General features: G+C 36.3%; 1 protein-coding gene across 1 annotated transcript in view; it reads right to left on the bottom strand.

Annotated features, from left to right (window-relative positions):
• The window catches only part of RPAP2 (RNA polymerase II associated protein 2), an 84,756-nt gene that overhangs the window by 53,739 nt on the left and 11,901 nt on the right, over window positions 1-19,116 (bottom strand). Inside the window, exons 6-8 of the mRNA XM_060085311.1 lie at window positions 18,551-18,639; window positions 3,869-3,904; window positions 877-1,813 (exon numbers count right to left, since the gene is read on the bottom strand). Of these exons, the coding sequence (XP_059941294.1) occupies window positions 877-1,813; window positions 3,869-3,904; window positions 18,551-18,639 (1,062 nt within the window). The remainder of the gene's footprint in view (window positions 1-876; window positions 1,814-3,868; window positions 3,905-18,550; window positions 18,640-19,116) is intronic.

The following is a 19,116-nucleotide window of genomic DNA, read 5'->3' as shown; positions in this document are numbered from 1 at the left end:
ACCTATTCCTCTTCATGCCAAATGACTTCCTTTCCCAAACTACACATCAACCAAAAATGGGTAATGGAAATACTGAAAGAACCTCATGAAATCTCAGCAGCATAACATCAGTTTCTACATATAACTATTTACATATAACTGAGTACCAATTATATGTCAGGTACTGGGATAAATGCTTTATATGCATTATCTTTAAAACTCATAAAAATTGAGTAAGGGAAGCCATTTATAATCCCATTTACAGATAAGCAATCAGACTCAAGAGACTAAGTTTTCATACAGCTAGTAAATGACAGAGCAGATAATCAAATCTACGTTACCTAAATGTGCTCTTTCCGTTTTCTCCTACGTCCACTATTTCCCCAATAAGTCTCCTTTACTAAATAATTTTTGTTCATAATATTTTAAGTGAGCATGCTTGCCAAATATTATCCAAATATTTTACTATTCAATTAGTATGTCTACTCCACTGCATATAGTCCCATTGGAAATAAAACACAAAGATACACACCCTCTGTAGAAATCTGAAAGCATACATACCAAGAAGAAAAAACAAGCCTTTTCAGAGAGTCTAGATATTATATGAAGAATTAGGTTTTAAAGAAAACTTTGTCCCACAATTGTAGGCTATTTCTACATTAGAGAAAAATGTTAAATATTGATGGAAATTTCCTGGGGCAAACTTTAACTTATTTGGAAAATAATAATGTCAATACTGGAGATGGCATTTTAAACCAAAAGACTGAAAGACTAAAGAAGTCTTCTGAAAACTAAAAAAAATTATTCCTTCAGTACTTTTATTCCTGCTCCAAGATTTACTATGGTAAGTGTTCCACATGTTAGCAGTATGGAAAAATCATTATCATTAAGACATACCTCTTCCGAGTCTTGTGATTTGGTGGTTTCTTCATTCAAAACATACCGTCCTCTATAAAACTCCCTGATCCTTAGATTTAACGTTTCAGTTTCTTTTTTCAAGTTCTCATAACTTGGCAGTGGTTTAATGGCTGTATCTGAGGCTCTAAACGGTAAAGACTCATCCAAGCTGTTCTGAGATTCCTGCAAGGCAGGGGAATGACTGTCTGGGTCACAGTTCACATCATCTTCATCAAGTTCTTCTTCCTTAACCAGAGGGGCTGAAGAGGGTTTCAGACATACAGAAGCATAATTCTGGCCATACAAAAACCTCAAAGTTTCTTCTGTCTTCCACTCAATCAAAGTCTCCTTCAGGGCTTTAAGTAAGTTTGCCTTTGCAACTTCAGGGCACACCTGCGCTGAACTAGAAGCTGACCTAGAAACTTGGTTCGATTTGCCAAATTTCCTCTTAAAATGCTCAGCACTTTTCCTACTTATGCCTACAAGAGTTATTTTTGAACTACTATATTTAGTTTCAGAAATTTTTGAAGCTTCTAATTTTTCTTGCAGAGACCTATTTGAAGAAATCTGAGTATATACGTTCTGTAAAGGAAGTTCACAAGCAGCAGCTTTCTCCTCACTATCTAATCTGCAATTGCCTAACTGCTCAGTGACATCTATTACTGTCTGTTCTTTGCTTTCCTGTTTGGAGTTAACCTTTTGACCAGCTTTCTTTTTCATTATGCTTTTTTTGTGCAGCTGTGGGCTTATACCCGTTGCACTCGGTCTGTTTCCTTGTAGAATGGAGGAAACAAAGTCTTGCTCATTATCACTGCTACTATCACTATGAGTGCCAGAAGAACTAGATTCATCATGCTTCTCAAAATGGCCAGGACTGTCAACATCTGATGTTTTAATGGCCTTACTGCATAACTGTATTTCTTCTCCAGAATGACCACTGTTGAGGGAAAGAAACAAAACAACTGTAACAGAAAAGCAACATGTCACACAGTATTTATACTTTGTAACTTTCAAGGTAGAAACTTTTATTCCCTAGGCAAGGCCTTATTTATAGGCTTATATTTACCTAGGCCTATATACACAGACACATACACATTTCAGAAGAAAGTTATAATTCTATAATTTCTCTACATCTTATTTATTTGATATAATTCTCTTTCCATCTTCTTCCCTTGTATTTTCTCTCCAATTATTTTAAAAGTGTTATAAGAGTATAGCAAAAATTTAAAAAACCCACATACACACAAAAACAAAAACCCCACAAACCAACATTTGGTAATTCCATCCTACTGAATTATTTTGATTTTTGCTTTCTCCCTTTCTGTAACTGCTTTATATATCTTTTTTTAAAAAAGAATTCTTTTGAAAACTTCATTATTGGTTTCTCAAAAAAAAAATGAGAGGAACTGTTTAGATTTTGAAACATAAAAAGAGACGTTTAAGCATTTTCCAATTCTGGTTGATAGTTATGCAGAAAATTCCATTGAATGAAAAATTCAAGAAAGTCATAGCAGAAAATAAAGTTGGCAAATCAACATTTACCAATGAAAGATACTTATACTTAAAAATTCCAGAGTTAAATCACAATGATAATAAGACAACAGTTTTCCCCTTGCCTATGTTCATTTAATTTTCAGATTAGGTTTATAAAAGATTAAAAAATATGAAAAGAGCAAAGGCAAAGAGAGCTTTGTCTATACAAACTTGAGATAAATAAGGATAGGAGAGCAATTACCCTTAAGCAAATGCCTATATAATAACTTTAAAAGATCAGGATGGCAAGGATTCTAGGTCAAGAAGCACTTGGAGGGTGGTGAAAGGGTATATGGGAACTCTCTACTTCTCACACAATTTTTCTGTAAACCTATTTTTTGTATTTTCTGTAAACCTATCCCCCCAAAGCCTATTACAATTTTTAAAAATAAAATGAAATAAAATAATTCAGCAATAAACAGAAAAGCATGCTTGGGGGAAGTGTAAAAGAAGAAGAAAAACAGTTGAAAATAAGGTTGTAGATGGGAATGGAGAAAAAAGATAAGTTCATTCAGTATTTTATAACATTTTTTAGTTAGAGTCTAGCCTGCATAGCCACAGACTGTCTCTTGTATCTGAAGTAAGTACAATTTCAAAAAACTTAGAACTCAATTTTCATGTATACTTTCTCTTGGAATTGTATGGTAATTATATTTTTCTATACTATTTTTTTTTGCAGTACGTGGGTCTCTCACTGTTGTGGCCTCTCCCATTGTGGAGCACAGGCTCTGGAGGCGCAGGCTCAGTGGCCATGGCTCACGGGCCTACCCCCGGACCGGGGCACGAACCCGTGTCCCCTGCATTGGCAGGTGGACTCTCAACCACTGCACCACCAGGGAAGCCCCTCTCTATACTATTTTGAAGGTGTAAGTTAAAGATTTATAGCAAATAATAAATATCTCTCACTTGTGCTCAATTCCATCTAACTAAGGTAGTGACTAATAACTAGGAAAATTTATTCTGGAAGATAAAAGGATATGTTTTGAGAGATGATCATGGTTGGGCAAGCAATACCATGAGGAAAGTTTAGAAAAAAATCACAACTTGGAATTTCTATTAATGCTTTAGACACTCTTTCAAATAATTAACTGATATATTAATGTTCTGAAATTCTATACAACTGTAAAAACCTTTCAACAAATGTAATTGGCACAATCTAGTCGACAAAGAAGCACAATATCTCAGAGGGAAGCTGTGTTTGTATCATATTTCAACAGGTTCAATTAGACTTCCTTGGTAGGAACAGCTGTACAGTAAATCATACAGATCAAACACATCATCTTACCATCACAAAAGAAAAAAAAGCTGTACAAGGCAAATATTTCTTTTTGTGGGCTAGAATGGGCACTTACATAATGCATCAGCACAGGAAGTCCAAGAGTTCATATCACCTGGTTTACTCTTAATGCTTCTATTAACAAGAATACATAGAAGGTAAGTGATACTGATTCAACCATACCTTTGTCCTTCCTGTAGCAGCTGAAAATCAGGATGTCTGTTACAAAAACACAGAAGTAAAAAACTGAAATCAATTGATATGTCAAACACTTTCAAGTGTTTATTATAACCACTTTGGATAGAAAATATAATTAAAAGGAAATAGTTCATATAAAGATTTTTTAAGAAAAACATTAAACTACAACATATTATAAAACTCATCCACAAGAAATATGAATTAATCTTTCCAATCCAAAATTTACTTATATTTCAGGACTAAGTTCAACTTCCACTAGCCCAATTAAGTTTTCCTTGACTAACATGCTAAAGTAAATCTCTCCCTTCTCTAAATTCCAGAGTCATCATTGTCTGAAGAGTTAATACACATTAATCATGTGCTCTTCTATGACCTAACACAGAAATTTTATCTAAATATCTTACTTTTTGTATGGTTAAGTCTAGTTTCTTAACTAGACTACAAGCTTGTTGAGGTCAGAGATTATTTATTCATTATAATTCTCCTGTATTTCCTTTATATGGTCAATAAGACTTTTTGCCCTAATTTTGAGAAAGCAGTTGTATTGTAGCATGGATGTGAGGTATGTAGGTCAGGTGATTTAACTCTAGGGACAATTTTACTATGCAATACCAGAAATCACATATGGCTGGGCATTAAAAAGGGGGAGGAAAAAGCTCTTAAAAAGCCCTATACAAAGAGGAACAAATATAATAGCAAATGAATCCAAGAGGACAGGAAGACTCTGTAAAGTGCTTCTGAAGTACTCAGAAAAAGTGGCTTCTAAAGACTACAAAACATGTTAAATAAAAGTAAATATTCAAAGAACTAAATAAATGGATCAATATTCTATGTGCACTGATAGAAAGATTCAATATTGTCAAGAGGTTAGTTCTTCTCAAATTGATCTGTGATTCAATGCAATCCCAATCAAAATCTCAGCAAATTATTCTATGGATATTGACAAATTCATTCTAAAGTTTTTATGGAGAGGCAAAGACCCAAAACAGTTAATATAATATTGAAGGAGAAGGACAAAGTTGGAGAATTGACACTACCTGTCTTTAAGACTTACTATAAAGCTACAGTAATCAAGATGGAGCAGTGTGGCACTGGTGAAAGAAGAGACAAAAAAGATCATTGGAACAAAATAGAGAGACCAGAATAGACCCACGGGAATAGTCATGATCTCTGACAAGAGAACAAAGGCAACACAATGGAGAAAATATAGTCTTTTCAACAAGTGATGTTCCACATGCAAAAAAATTAATCTAGACACAGAACTTACACTCTTCACAAAAATTAACTCAAAATGGATCACAGACTGTAATGCAAAACTATAAAACTCCTAGAAGAGGGACTTCCCTGGTGGTCCAGTGGTTAGGACTCCATGCTTCCACTGCAGCACTACAGGGGGCCCAGGTTTGATCCCTCGTTGGGGAACTAATACCTTGCGTGCTGCTTGGTGTGGCCAATAAATAAATAAATAAATAAAATTTTAAAACATCAACAACAAAACTCTGAGAAGATAATACAGGAGAAAACCTTGATGACTTTTTAGATACACACCAAAGGCATTATCCATGAAAAAAGAATTGATAAGTCAGACTTCATTAAAATTAAAAGTTTCTGTTCTGTGAAAAATACTGTCAACAGAATAAAAAGATAAGACACAGGGCTTCCCTGGTGGCGCAGTGGTTGAGAGTCCGCCTGCCGATGCAGCGGACACGGGTTCGTGCCCCAGTCCGGGAGGATCCCACATGCTGTGGAGTGGCTGGGCCCGTGAGCCATGGCTGCTGAGCCTGCGTGTCCGGAGCCTGTGCTCCGCAACGGGAGAGGCCACAACAGTGAGAGGCCCGCGTACAGAAAAAAAAAAAAAAAAAAAAAAGATAAGACACAGACTAGGAGAAAACATTTGCAAAACACATATCTGATAAAGGACTGTTATCCAAAATATCAAAGCACACTTAAAACTCAACAGTAAGAAAACAAGCAACTCAATTAAAAAGTGGGCCCAAGACCTTAACAGATACCTCACCAAAGAAGATAAACAGATGGTAAATAAGCATATGAAAAGATGCTCTACAACAGCAGTCCACAACCTTTTTGGCACCAAGGACTGGTTTCGTGGAAGTTAATTTTTCCACCGACCAGGATGGGGGGATGGTTTCGGGATGATTCAAATGCATTACATTTATTGTGCATTTTATTTCTATTATTATTACATTGTAATATATCGTGAAATAATTATACAACTCACCATAATGCAGAATCACTGGGAGCCCTGAGCTTGTTTTCACTTGCCACTCACTGATAGGGTTTTTGTTTTTGTTTTTTTTTAACTAATAGGGTTTTGATGAGAGTCTGCAAGCAATTGATTTATTATGGTCTCTGTGCAGTCAAACCTCTCTGCTAATGATAATCTGTATTTGCAGCTGTTCCCCAGCACTAGCATCACTGCCTCAGCTCCACCTCAGATCATCAGGCATTAGATTCTCATAAGGAGTGTGCAACCTAGATCCCTTGCATGTGTAGTTCACAGTAGGGTTCAAGCTCCTATGGGAATCTAACGCCCCTGCTGATCTGACGGGAGACAGAGCTCAAGCGGTAATGTGAGTGATGGGGAGCGGCTGTAAATACAGACGAAGCTTCGCTCGCTTGCTTGCCCAGCTGCTGCTCACCTCCTGCTGTGTGGCTCAGTTCCTAACAGGCCACGGACCAGTATTGGTCTGTGGTCCGGGGGTTGGGGACCCCTGCTCTACATAAGTCATCAGGGAAATGCAAATTAATACAACAAGATACCACTATACATCTATTAGAATAACCAAAATCCAGAACACTGACAAGATCAAAGGGTCTGAATGTTTGTGTCCCTTCACCCCCAAATTCATATGTTAAATCCTAATCCAGGGCTTCCCTGGTGGTGCAGTGGTTAAGGATCCACCTGCCAATGCAGGGGACATAGGTTCCAGCCCTGGTCCAGGAAGATCCCACATGCTGTGGAGCAACTAAGCCCATGTGCCATAACTACTGAGCCTGTGCTCTAGAGCCGATGAGCCACAACTACTGAAGCCTGTGAGCCTAGAGCCCGTGCTCTGCAATGAGAAGCCACTGCAACGAGAAGCCTGCACACCGCAATGAAGAGCAGCTCCCACTCGCCACAACTAGAGAAAGCCATGCGCAGCAACGAAGACCCAACGCAGCCATAAAAAAAAAAAAAAAATCCTAACCCAATGTGATACTATTAGGAGATGGGGCCTTTGGGAGGTGATTAGGTCATGAGGGCAAATCTTTCCTGAATGGGATTAGCATCTTTATAAGAGAGGCCAGAGAGATCCCCTCCCATTCTACCATGTGAGGACATAACCAGAAGTCTTCAACCCAGAAGAGGTGCTCACCCAACCATACTGGCACCCTGACCTCAGATTTAAAACCTCTATAGCTGTGAAAAGAAATTCCTCTTGTTTTTAAGTTACCCAATCCATGCTATTTTGTTATAGCAGCCTGAACAGACTAAGACATGCACAAAAGACCTCACCAAAGAAGATATACAGCTGGCAAACAAGCATATGAAAAGATGCTCCACCTCATATATCATCAGAGAAATGCATATTAAAATAATAATGAGATATTACTACACACCTATTAGAACAGCCAAAATCCAGAGCACTGAAACCATCAAATGTTGGTGAGGATGTGAAACAACAGAAACTCTCATTCACTGCTGGTGAGAATGCAAAATGGTACAATCACTTTGGAAGACATCTTAGAGACGTCTTACAAAACTCAACATACTCTAACCATACAATCCAGAAAATATACGCCTTCATATTTACCCAAAGGAATTGAAAACATGTCTATACAAAAACCTGTATGCTATGTTTACAGCAGCTCTATTCATATTTGCCAAAACTTGGAAGCAACCAAGATGTTCTTCACTAGGTAAAGGGATAAATACTATGGTACATTCAGACAATGAAATATTACTCAGGGCTAAAAAGCAATGAGATATCAAGCTATGAAAAGACAGGGAGAAACTTAAATGCTTTTTTACTAAGTGACAGAATCCAGTTTGAAAAGCCTACATACTATAGGACTCCAACTATATATATGACATTCTGGAAAAGGTAAAACTATGGAGACAGTAAAAAGATAAGGGGTTACAGAGGTTTGGGGGTAGGAGACATATAGGTGGAGCATAGAGGATTTTTAGGGCTATAAAACTACTCTGTATGACACTGTAATGGTAGATTCAAGTCATTATACATTTGTCCAAACCCAAAACTGTACACTAAGAGTGAACCCTAATGTAAACCATGGATGTGGGTGGTAATGATGTGTCAATGCAGGCTCATCAATTGTAAGAAATGTACCATTTTGATGGGGGATGCTGATAATGGGGGAGGTAATGCACGTGTGTGGGCAGGGAGTTTATGGGAAATCTCTGAACCTTCCTCTCCATTTTGCTGTGAACCTAAAATTGCTCAAAAATCAAAGTCAATTGGGACTTCCCTGGTGGTGCAGTGGTTAAGACTCTGAGTTCCCAATGCAGAGGGCCCGGGTTTGATCCCTGGTCAGGGAACTAGATCCCACATGCGTGCCACAACTGAGAGTTCCCATGCTGCAACTAAGGCACTGGCGAGCCACAACTAAGGAGCCAGTGAGCTGCAACTAAAAAGCCTGTGAGCCGCAACTAAGGAGCCCACCTGCCGCAACTAAGACCCAGCGCAACCAAATAAATTAATTAAAAAAATAATAAAAGTAAAAAACAAAGTCAATTAATAGAAAAAAATACAAGAACATAGGTGTGCACTAAAGAGAAGCTAAGGCACTGAACATAAATCCCACTTAAAGGGCAAAATAGGGCTGTAATGAAGGTCATATTGCAAAAATCTCTGATTAAAAAAAGTCAAGTTACAAACACTAAATGCTGGAGAGGGTGTGGAGAAAAGGGAACCCTCCTGTACTGTTGGTGGGAATGTAAATTGATACAGCCACTATGGAGAACAGTATGGAGCTTCCTTAAAAAACTAAAAATAGAACTACCATATGACCCAGCAATCCCACTACTGGGCATATACCCAGAGAAAACCATAATTCAAAAAGATACATGCATCCCAATGTTCAATGCAGCACTACTTACAATAGACAGGACATGGAAGCAACCTAAATGTCCATCAACAGAGGAATGGATAAAGATGTGGTACATATATACAATGGAATACTACTCAGCCATAAAAAGGAACGAAATTGTGTCATTTGCAGAGATGTGGATGGACCGAGAGACCGTCATACAGAGTAAGTCAAAAAGAGAAAAATAAATATCGTATATTAATGCATATATGTGGAATCTAGAAAAATGGTATAGATGATCTTATTTGCAAAGCAGAAATAGAGACACAGATGTAGAGAACAAACATATGGACACCAAGGGGGGAGAAGGGTTGGGATGATTTGGGAGATTGGGATTGATATACATACACTACTATGTATAAAACAGATAACTAATGAGAACCTATGCACAGGGAACTCTACTCAGTGCTCTGTGGTGACCTAAATGGGAAGGAAATCCAAAAGAGAGGGGATATATGTATACATATAGCTGATTCACTTTGCTGTGCAGCAGAAAGAACACAATATTGTAAAGCAACTATACTCCAATAAAAATTAATTTAAAAAAAGAGTCAAGGGCCTCCCTGGTGGCGCAAGTGGTTAAGAGTCCGCCTGCCGATGCAGGGGATACGGGTTCGTGCCCCGGTCTGGGAGGATCCCATATGCCGCGGAGCGGCTGGGCCCGTGAGCCATGGCCGCTGAGCCTGCGCATCCGGAGCCTGTGCTCCGCAACGGGAGAGGCCACAACAGTGAGAGGCCCACATACCGCAAAAAGAAAAAAAAAAAAAAAAAAAAAAAAAGTCAAGCTAAATGGATAGATGGAACCAGAAGTCATTTGAGTTATGACACTTAAAGGCTACCAATCAAAAATATCAGTTGCAAGTATTTTTCTATATAATTAAACATCACAGCATCAATCATATAACTACTGCCTAGATAATCCATTCATCTTTTGTTCAGTCACAAGCATACAAGGCACTGCAGGGAATGGATTTGTTGCCAATCCTCTCCTTAGCTATGGGAGGCATTGCTAACTGATCAAGGCATTCTTTCCCATTAAACATCTAAGTACCACACATCAGGATGCGTACATCCCTGCTCTAGAGATTTCCCTGCAGTTCAGGAATTCCCCCAAGACCAGTAATAAAAAATTTAGAAGAAAAAGACAAAATAAGGCAATAGGCAGTAAGTTCCCTGACAGTAAAAATTTGATCTATTTTTTCTTCTTCCTTAGTCCTTCAGCCAATCGAGGTGTGTCCTTTCCCAATCATCCAAATTATCCTGTTTACCCTCCTTCTTCCCACTCATGAAAACTCTAGTCACAGAAGCTACCTTGGTTTGGTGTTACTCAAAGAAAACAAATGACACTGCTTGGATGGTGACTAGCCTTGACTACTCCAGGGGATATTTATAACTCCCATTAAGAGCTTTTTTAGCATACTAAATAATATGCTAACGTTTACAACAGAGTGTTTTATTGCCTGTTGACTACTTCCTCCCACTTCCATTTGTAGTTCTCTCACTCTTCCTATCCCACTTCCCCGCCCAAGTTTTCCTGGCTAAAATTATCAAGGTTCAGTACCATGCAGCTGTCTGGTATTTGGTCCTACACCAGGATCTGAGTATCACTGTAGGGAAAAAAAAATATGTGTAGACACAGTGATTCTCAATTGGATTCTTACACTAACTAAATGGCTAACCTGCAAATGCATGGTATATTCCATCAATCAACAAATTCCTTCAAAAGTAAAATTCTGAACTATTATATGTATGGACTATGTTGGGTATGTTAAGTAATACAAAGAATAGGTTCCTATTTTTAAGGACATTACAATTTAGTAGGAGGAAAGCTCGTGGTCCAAGAGATTTATAAATAATAATCCTCATAAGAATGATATAGCTACTACTACCATCCCACATTACAGATAAAAAGACCGAGTACTGAAAGACTGACTAATGTGCCGAAAGTCACACAGCTAGTAAGTGGTAAAGCCAGGAATCACAGCCAGCCAGCATCGCTCGTAAGAACTACACTCCTGCATCATATAATTCATGAGAGAGAGATGAGCTGCTCCAGAAAATTAGAGAAGAAAGAAAAACTTCTGGCTGAGCCAATGAAGAAAAGCTTCAGATTCAGCTGGGCCTATAAAGATCAATATAGTTTGTATATAAAGGCATTTGAGGCTAATCCTATGGATTTTACTCTGAGGTTTTACTCCACAAACCTCTCTCCCTTTTTTCTCTTTCCTTTCAGTAAACTACCATGCTTAAACTTAGCCCATCTCTTAAACAAACAAACACACAAAACACCCCTGTCCTTGAGCCATACAATCCCTCCCCCTTTCATTCAGACTTCTTTAAAGAAGTCTGCACTCATCATTTCCAATTCTGTATTTCCTATTCAGTCCTCAACCCTCTGCCTCCTGGAACCTGTATGCATTACTCTACTGAAATGGCTCTTGCTAAGATCACCAATTACCATAGGACTGCTAAATCTAAAGGATATTTTTCAGGATTTTTTTTTCCTTTTTAAAGTACAGGAAAAAGAATTAGAATGAAAGGAGAGTTTGAAAGAGTAAGAAAATAGGAATAAACCATACAGCAAGGCCTTGGTGAGAGGAGAACAGAATCGGTAACACAGAAGTACTATATTAGCAACGAGGAGGCAGAGAAATGAGAGAGCATATGAAGAAAATAACGTTGAAGGAGCTTCTGGTAGATGCCCTCAATCATTTCAGTTAAGTAGTAGGTTATATCTACTATGAGTTGGGGGTGGGGTTCAAAGTTTAAGGAGAGGAGAAAAGGTCTGAATGTATCATAGTCATTAAGAAACAAAGAATAAACACTTGAGGACACTGTTGAGACTAGACAGAATGAACTGGAACAGGGCCACAGGAATGCAAAGAGTGCAGGCTTTGGTGTCAGACAAAACTGCATTTAAATCCCAAATCTATATATATATAAGCTAAGTGTTCTTGAGAGAGTCACTAAACCTCTCTAAGCCTCAGTTTCACCACCCATAAAATGGGTAACGGTACTTCCCCAGGGATGTTGTGAGGATTGAATTAAATGAGACAGCATATCAAAAGTGCTAATGATCTGATTTGAGAACTTTACCCAATAATCTTCAGCAACAGAAAAGAAGGATGACTGAAGCTTGGGAAGGTGGACATAATAGAAGTTAAGGGAGAAATAATCTGGGATCGTTTGAGGATGATATTACAACTGCTGACAGTGGAACTCAAGAAAACAAACTTAATGAGGGTCTGCCAACCTAGAAGAATAGAGCTGAGGTAGAGACAGGAGGTCAAAACGAGGTCACAAAGCACACTCAGGAGTGACAGATGCAGATGAGATAGAGGTTGTGGTCAGAGACGGGAAGCTCTTATTTCAAGATCTTGTTGGCAGAATGGTTCCAAATAAGAATGAGGTCCAAGCATGGCTGAATCAAGGGGTAATAAAAATGTAAACATTATTCTAAATCATGAATACAATTTAAGTAGTTTTATGAGAAATCTCCAGCAATACAACTTGATATTTTTTGAGAAAAACACTAAGAATTAAAGGACAATTCAATCTCTAATGAAGGGGGAAATTAGCATATATTGATTGCTTATTATATGGTAAGTGAATTTTTTTTTAAATTGTGGTAAAATATACCTTACATAAAATTGACCATTTAAACCATTTTTAGCTACAGTTCAGTGGCATCAAGTACATTCACACTGTTGTGCAACTATCACCATCTCCAGGACTTTTTCATCTTCCCATACTTTCTGCTACATGGTTATCTATATTATTTCATTTAATCTTCACATAACTAACAACTTTATTTTTATAGATGAGGAAACTGAAGCTCTGAGGGGGGTTAACTGAGTTCCTAAGATCACTACACGTATCGAGTAGTAAATCTAGGATTTGAATTTAGGTCTTTCAAAGTCTAAGTTCTCTCTTTCTAACATGATGCCTCTAATTAAAGCCAGAAAAAGGAACCCCAAAAGTTGCGAGGATACCATCTTTACTTATCCCCTCCCAAAGGAATTCAATATACTTTACTATTTTCCTCTCCTTTGTTTCAGTTTTCTGACTTCACATAAAGAAAACTACGCTGAACACTGTTTCTAGATGCTTTATGAGTGACTTTAATACTCTCTGATTCCCAATCTATAAAAGGGAGAATGGTACCTGACACTAAGATAAACCAAAATTGAATTTAATGAGGTACTGGACAAAAGGTTCAATATAAAATTCGGTTTGTTTTTGCTATGAGCTGTTTTAGAAACAAGGCACCAAGTTACATTTGCTCTTTCTTTTCTATCCTTTTTTAGATGAAATTCAAAAGCTTTTTCTTTGTTAAAAGTACCATTTCTCATCAATCTAAGTATCTTCCATTCCTTTCAAAGTTTACGTTGTCCTGAGATATTTAATTCAGATACGCTCAATTTAAAAACTAAGTAAAACTATCTTAAAGAATACCTTCAAGCTCTTCTTCATAAACATTTTCACATTATTTTCACTGAACTACAAATTAGATGATTAACTGTAACTTTAGCAAAGTACATCTAAAACTAGAAGTAACACGCCAAAAGACCTTGGTGGGTGTGTATCACTTAGAATATGTGTATTATATATAAACCAACAGAAGCAGCAGGCTACAATTCCCCCCTGTGGTGGGAATTTTTCAAATACAATATGAAACATGTTAAAACCTGTTTCAGAAAGTTTTTATTCTGTCTACCAAGCAACACTATTCAGGAAGAGGTTATAGAAGTTGTTCTGCAGAGGTTTTTGGCTTCCGCACCTCTGAGATTACACTGTTTATTGCTAAGAAGTATGTGTGAAAATCCCCTACTCTGGGCCACATGATGGCGCTTTTAGCTCTGTCAGCATTAACCATTCACCCCAATTTCATCTTTTAAATCAAAATTTGATTCTAAACATTTGTCCTTCCTTCTCAGCTTTAACTCCTGATTTTTTAATGTTACAATTCAAGAAATTTCCCTTCTTCAACGACGTCAGAGCCTAAAGTCAACCAAACAGGATTTATAAATGTAACTATATGACTACCTAAATGAGCATACTGTCTCAGAGGAACAAAACTGTATGTGGTCTGTTTCTGGCCACCAAGTGGGTGAAAAATTTCTAACTCACAACATGAGAAGCATCATACTGCGTCATGGTCAATGTTTTGTCTCTGACAGAGCATCAGGAGACATTTTGTGCAAAGCATTGCTGTTATTCATGACATTAAAGATACACTCCAGATATTTTTACCTTAATAACGAAAATGAAGGACTATAAAACCTCTAAGACCCTTTTTGACTCCAAAGCCTCAACAGAAGCATGGAGCTAGAATTCATGAATTTGTCTAAGTTTTTCTTAAATTGATTTATACGTTTTTACCAATGAGGTAGTGAGTTTATTATGGTACAAAATAGTATCTTATAAATTTATCTTATAGTAAATTTTACTATAGGTTTTAGTATTTTAGAATCTGGTGAATAAATTTATATTATCTTTCACAATAATGTAAGAAAAAACAAATTGAGTCAAATTGTCAAACTGAATATTCTATTTCCAATGCTATGTAAGACCATGGTGTCCCTAAAGATGTAAACTTCAAGTTGTTCTGGACATACTATAAAATATAAAATATTCTTGGTTTTTCTTCATAATTTAAAAACTTTAATTCAATCCTTTATCAGTCTTTATCTTTTACAGACTGAAGAGTTCAAATTTATTTAGTCAGTAATTTGTATTCTAATACTGTATTCTGTACTCTTAAATGAGACAGACTTCTCTACAAGGTAGTATAAATTTCCCTAGGCTTATACTGATCATTTTAATTTTCATCATTTTTATCAATGAGACATTTCCTTATCTAGAAAACTTTCACTATAGCAGCACTGACTGACTTAGAATTGTAAAACATTAGAACTAAAGGGAACTAAGGTTAAATGCAACTTTCCACTTACAAATGAGGAAAATAAGATTCAGCACTGGTAACAGACTTTCTTACACTAAAACAACTAAAAATCTAAGCTAGATCCAACAAAACAGTGCTCTTAAAACTACAGATCGGGGGCTCCCCTGGTGGCACAGTGGTGAAGAATCCACCTGCCAATGCAGGGGACATGGGTTCTATCCCTGGTCTGGGAAGATCCCACATGCTGCGGAGCAACTAAGCCCATGCGCCACAACTACTGAGCCTGCGCTCTAGAGCCCGCGAGCCACAACTACTGAGCCTGCATGCCACAACCACTGAAGATGGTGCGCCTACAGCTCATGCTCCACAATAAGAGCCTGCACACTGCAATGAAGAGCATCCCCCACTCGCCACAACTAGAGAAAGCCCACGTGCAGCAAAGAAGACCGAATGCAGCCAAACATAAATAAAATAAATTTATACAAACAAACAAACAAACACTACAGATCAGGACCAACCAATTAAGGGGGTTGCTACCACCATTTCAAAAAAGCAACCGAGTAGAAAATATCAGAGGCCTTTCATGTAGTGAGGATAAAAATTGTTCCCTAAAACTTTTGCTTCAGTTCTATGTATGTGTTGGATAATGTAAAATGCATTTATTACAGTGGTCAAAAATTTTGGAAATCATTCACGGATACAGACAACAAACAAATGTCGATGAAATAGGTGAAGGGTAGATTAAGAGGTACAAACCTCCAGTTATAAAATAAAGAAGCCATAGAGATGTAAAGTACAGCATGAGGAATATGTTCAATAATATTGTAATAACTTTGTATGGGGACAGATGGTTAATAGACTTATTGTGGTGATCATTCCATAACGTATGGAAATGTCAAATCACCATGTAGTACAACTGAAACTAATATAATACTATATGTCAACTATATTTCAATTAAAGAAAGATTTTGGAAGTCATTACAATAAAATAACTAATTCTATGAGTGAATTTTAAAATTTATTCTTATTTTAAAATTATAATAAAAATAGTACTTAATATTAATAAAATTATAACTTAATATTATGATGGTGATATAGCTTATTATTACAACTCACTCTAAGCTAATAAAAATATCTCTGCATTAAATAACTTAATGCTGCCATCTAAAAAAAGCCTTTTTTCCCCTTTAAAAGAAGATAGGTTATGAATGTTATACCCCACACTATTATGTGAACAGACTTTCTTTAAAATATCACATTTCTGTAGAGCTTATATGTACAATAGCTAGACAAGCTTTTTAAACGAATGCTGAATTCCTGAATTCTGATCATTAGCACACATAAAAATATCAAACATTATCTGTGAAAACACAGTGACCTCTAGTGGATTAGATAAACTGACATAATTTTTGCCCCTAAGAATTTAGAAATTAAGGTAACACTGACGCATCCAGATATGAAAAATACTGACATGGTTATTATATACAGACAAGTATTATACATAAATAAGGGCTATAGTTACACTATGTACAATGTGACAATTGTATATTTATAGATTACTCACTGGTTACTTCCAATCAAGAGGAATATGACAAAAGAATCCTAGCCTTGTTCAGAATCTATCACTAGCTTAAGAAATACACTTAATCTTTCTGAGCTTTTTGATAATAAGGTTGGATTAAATTTTCTCTAAGGACCCTTTCAGTTCTTTCATTATGATCCTCTCTTTAATTCATCTTGTACACCAATGCCAGACTAAATTCTATTCAAAAACACTTGATATCTCCCCAGCAATTGAGGATATACCAAACTTAGCTTGGCTCCTTGATACGTATCATTATTTTCTATTTGTTTCCCAAACATATCCCTTATTTCAAGTGAGCCAATGTTCTCACTATCTACTTCCAATACCAACCTATTCCTATGAGTTTATTTTCTCACCTCTGCTTACAGTTTTTCATTATGCAATGTTTTATCCTCACTAACTTACATTACAGGTCCCCATTAGAATAAGTACAAACTTGTTTCACTCATGTGTATTTGTTTTGTCATCCCAATGAGATTTAAATTTAAACTCACAGGTTGGTTTTTACACATGTGCAGGGTAGTAAGAGCATGCTATACACTTTAAATGTAAATTAAATTGATTAGTTTAGGGAAACCAAGGTCATTTTCATCTTTCTAAGTGAGGTAAGAAAGGGCATATAGATACGGTAGAATTTCAAGAACCACAAATATAAAATGACAGAGCTTCATGTTTTGGGAAAAAGTGGGCATTCTGAAGAGAGCATGGTAAGATTTTTGGAAAAGGTTAGAGGGAAGAACTGTTTTAAATTAGCTGAAGGAAGTACCAATAACTATATCGGAAGAAAACAGAGATGACAGCAAAGGTGCTTTGATAAATGGTTTTGAAGCAGATATGAGTATGGGCTAAATGAGAGCGCTAACTTCAAGAAGTAGAGATCTCTGGAAGCAAAGTTAAGAACAACTCAAGGAAACACCGGTCTTAACACTGGGAAATGGAATATGTCACCGTCATTAGGACTGAGGAGGTAATGGGCAGCGCTGGTGAAAGAAATATTAAGGAAAGAGAAAAAGTGATAGTTAGAAAGGTGCTTGTAGCTTCCCAGTCACTTTAGACAATGCTACAATCTTTCATCCTCCAAACAAGAAAGTTGGATAGGCTGGTAAAGAAATGGTGAGCAATTTAGTCTCCATTATGTTGAATTCAATTAACAAAGGCCGTACTGTAGTATGTTTTACATATTCTGAACCACACAGAATTGGAGCAGCAGGCAAAGGTGTCTGCAAACACAGGTACTGTCATCAGTAAAATTAATGCTAGTTGAACATACAGTAGTGTCATGTTACTTGTGTATCAAATAAGACTTTAAGTTTATTTAGCATAGATCCTATTTTACCCCAAATAACACTGCCTTGTGTTGTTATAATATTCTCTATCAAACATGAATTACTTGAGACATTATCTCATTAATTTAAGCCTTTGGAATTTCTAGACAATACACAGTTCAGTTACATAACAATAATTTTTGTTACTTTTTAAATATTTTATAATTTTCCCCTCAGTAGTAAATTCTCTTTCAAATTCACCAACTAATAAAATGTTATAAATGTTTAAACATTTCTCAAAAGGCAAAATCCCAGGAATGTTTATAAACTTTTTTGCTAAAAATGACTCTTTAAATTGGCTTTCTTTAAGTTTATATTGTACCGATTTTTAATACAGATTAAATGAATTAGTAACCTGAACTTTTTAACTTTAGTATATAGTTTCCTAACAACAAAGTGAGTTCAGCTGGATCCCAAAATCCAGTACCTTCTGAAAAAATTTATAATTTTTATCTCAGGATTAATAGAATTAATAGAAATAACCATCACAATAGGAAGCAAAGTTCAGATTTTGTGCTTAAAGCTAAAACAGCAAACATAACATTTGTATGTATTAATTTTCTGATTTTAAGTGTAAAATCCTCAAAAGCTCTGCTTGAAATATAACCATTTCCCCACAATTAAAATGTGTACAGTAAATGCATTCCAAAGAAAACTATACCTACTTTTTGCATATCTCAAAAAATAGAAAGAAATTATTAGAATTTATGAACAAATGTATACATAATGATTTAAATTACCTTTCTTCTTCTCGAACCCACACTGGAGTTTTAGGAATTTGTGCTTCAAAAAATTTAGATGCTTTGTAACAAAAATTGCTGCAAAAACACTGAAAAGAACATTTTAAAACTAGCAAATTATTTTTTTCTTATTGTGAAATACAACATGTACAGAAGAGAATATAAAACATAAAAATGTAGTTCACAGAAAAAAACGAAAACCCATGAATCTACCACCCAAGGTAAGGAGTAAGATTTAGTACCTTTGAAGGCTTCTATGTATCCCTCCCCGATGGTATCACTCTCCACATTCCCCAGAGGTAACCACTATTATAAATTTTGTGCTATTCATTCTTTTGGTTTTTTTTTAGTGTTGCTGCTTACATACATATCCTATAAAATATATCATTCGGTTTTGCCTATTTTTAAACTTTGTCTAAATGGAATCATACTGTTATGTATTCTTCTGTTCCACATTATGTCTTTAAGACTCATTTGTGTAGCTATAGCTTATTCATTTACACTGTGTATTATATTCCATTGCCTAAGTATACTGCCTTTTAGTTACTATTTAAGGACAGTTGAGT

Source organism: Mesoplodon densirostris, chromosome 2 (genome assembly GCF_025265405.1).
Source record: "Mesoplodon densirostris isolate mMesDen1 chromosome 2, mMesDen1 primary haplotype, whole genome shotgun sequence".
In the NCBI taxonomy this organism is placed as follows: Eukaryota; Metazoa; Chordata; class Mammalia; order Artiodactyla; family Ziphiidae; genus Mesoplodon; species Mesoplodon densirostris.
The sequence above is the reverse complement of the archived record's forward strand: the minus strand, read 5'-3'. Positions and strand labels throughout refer to the sequence as shown.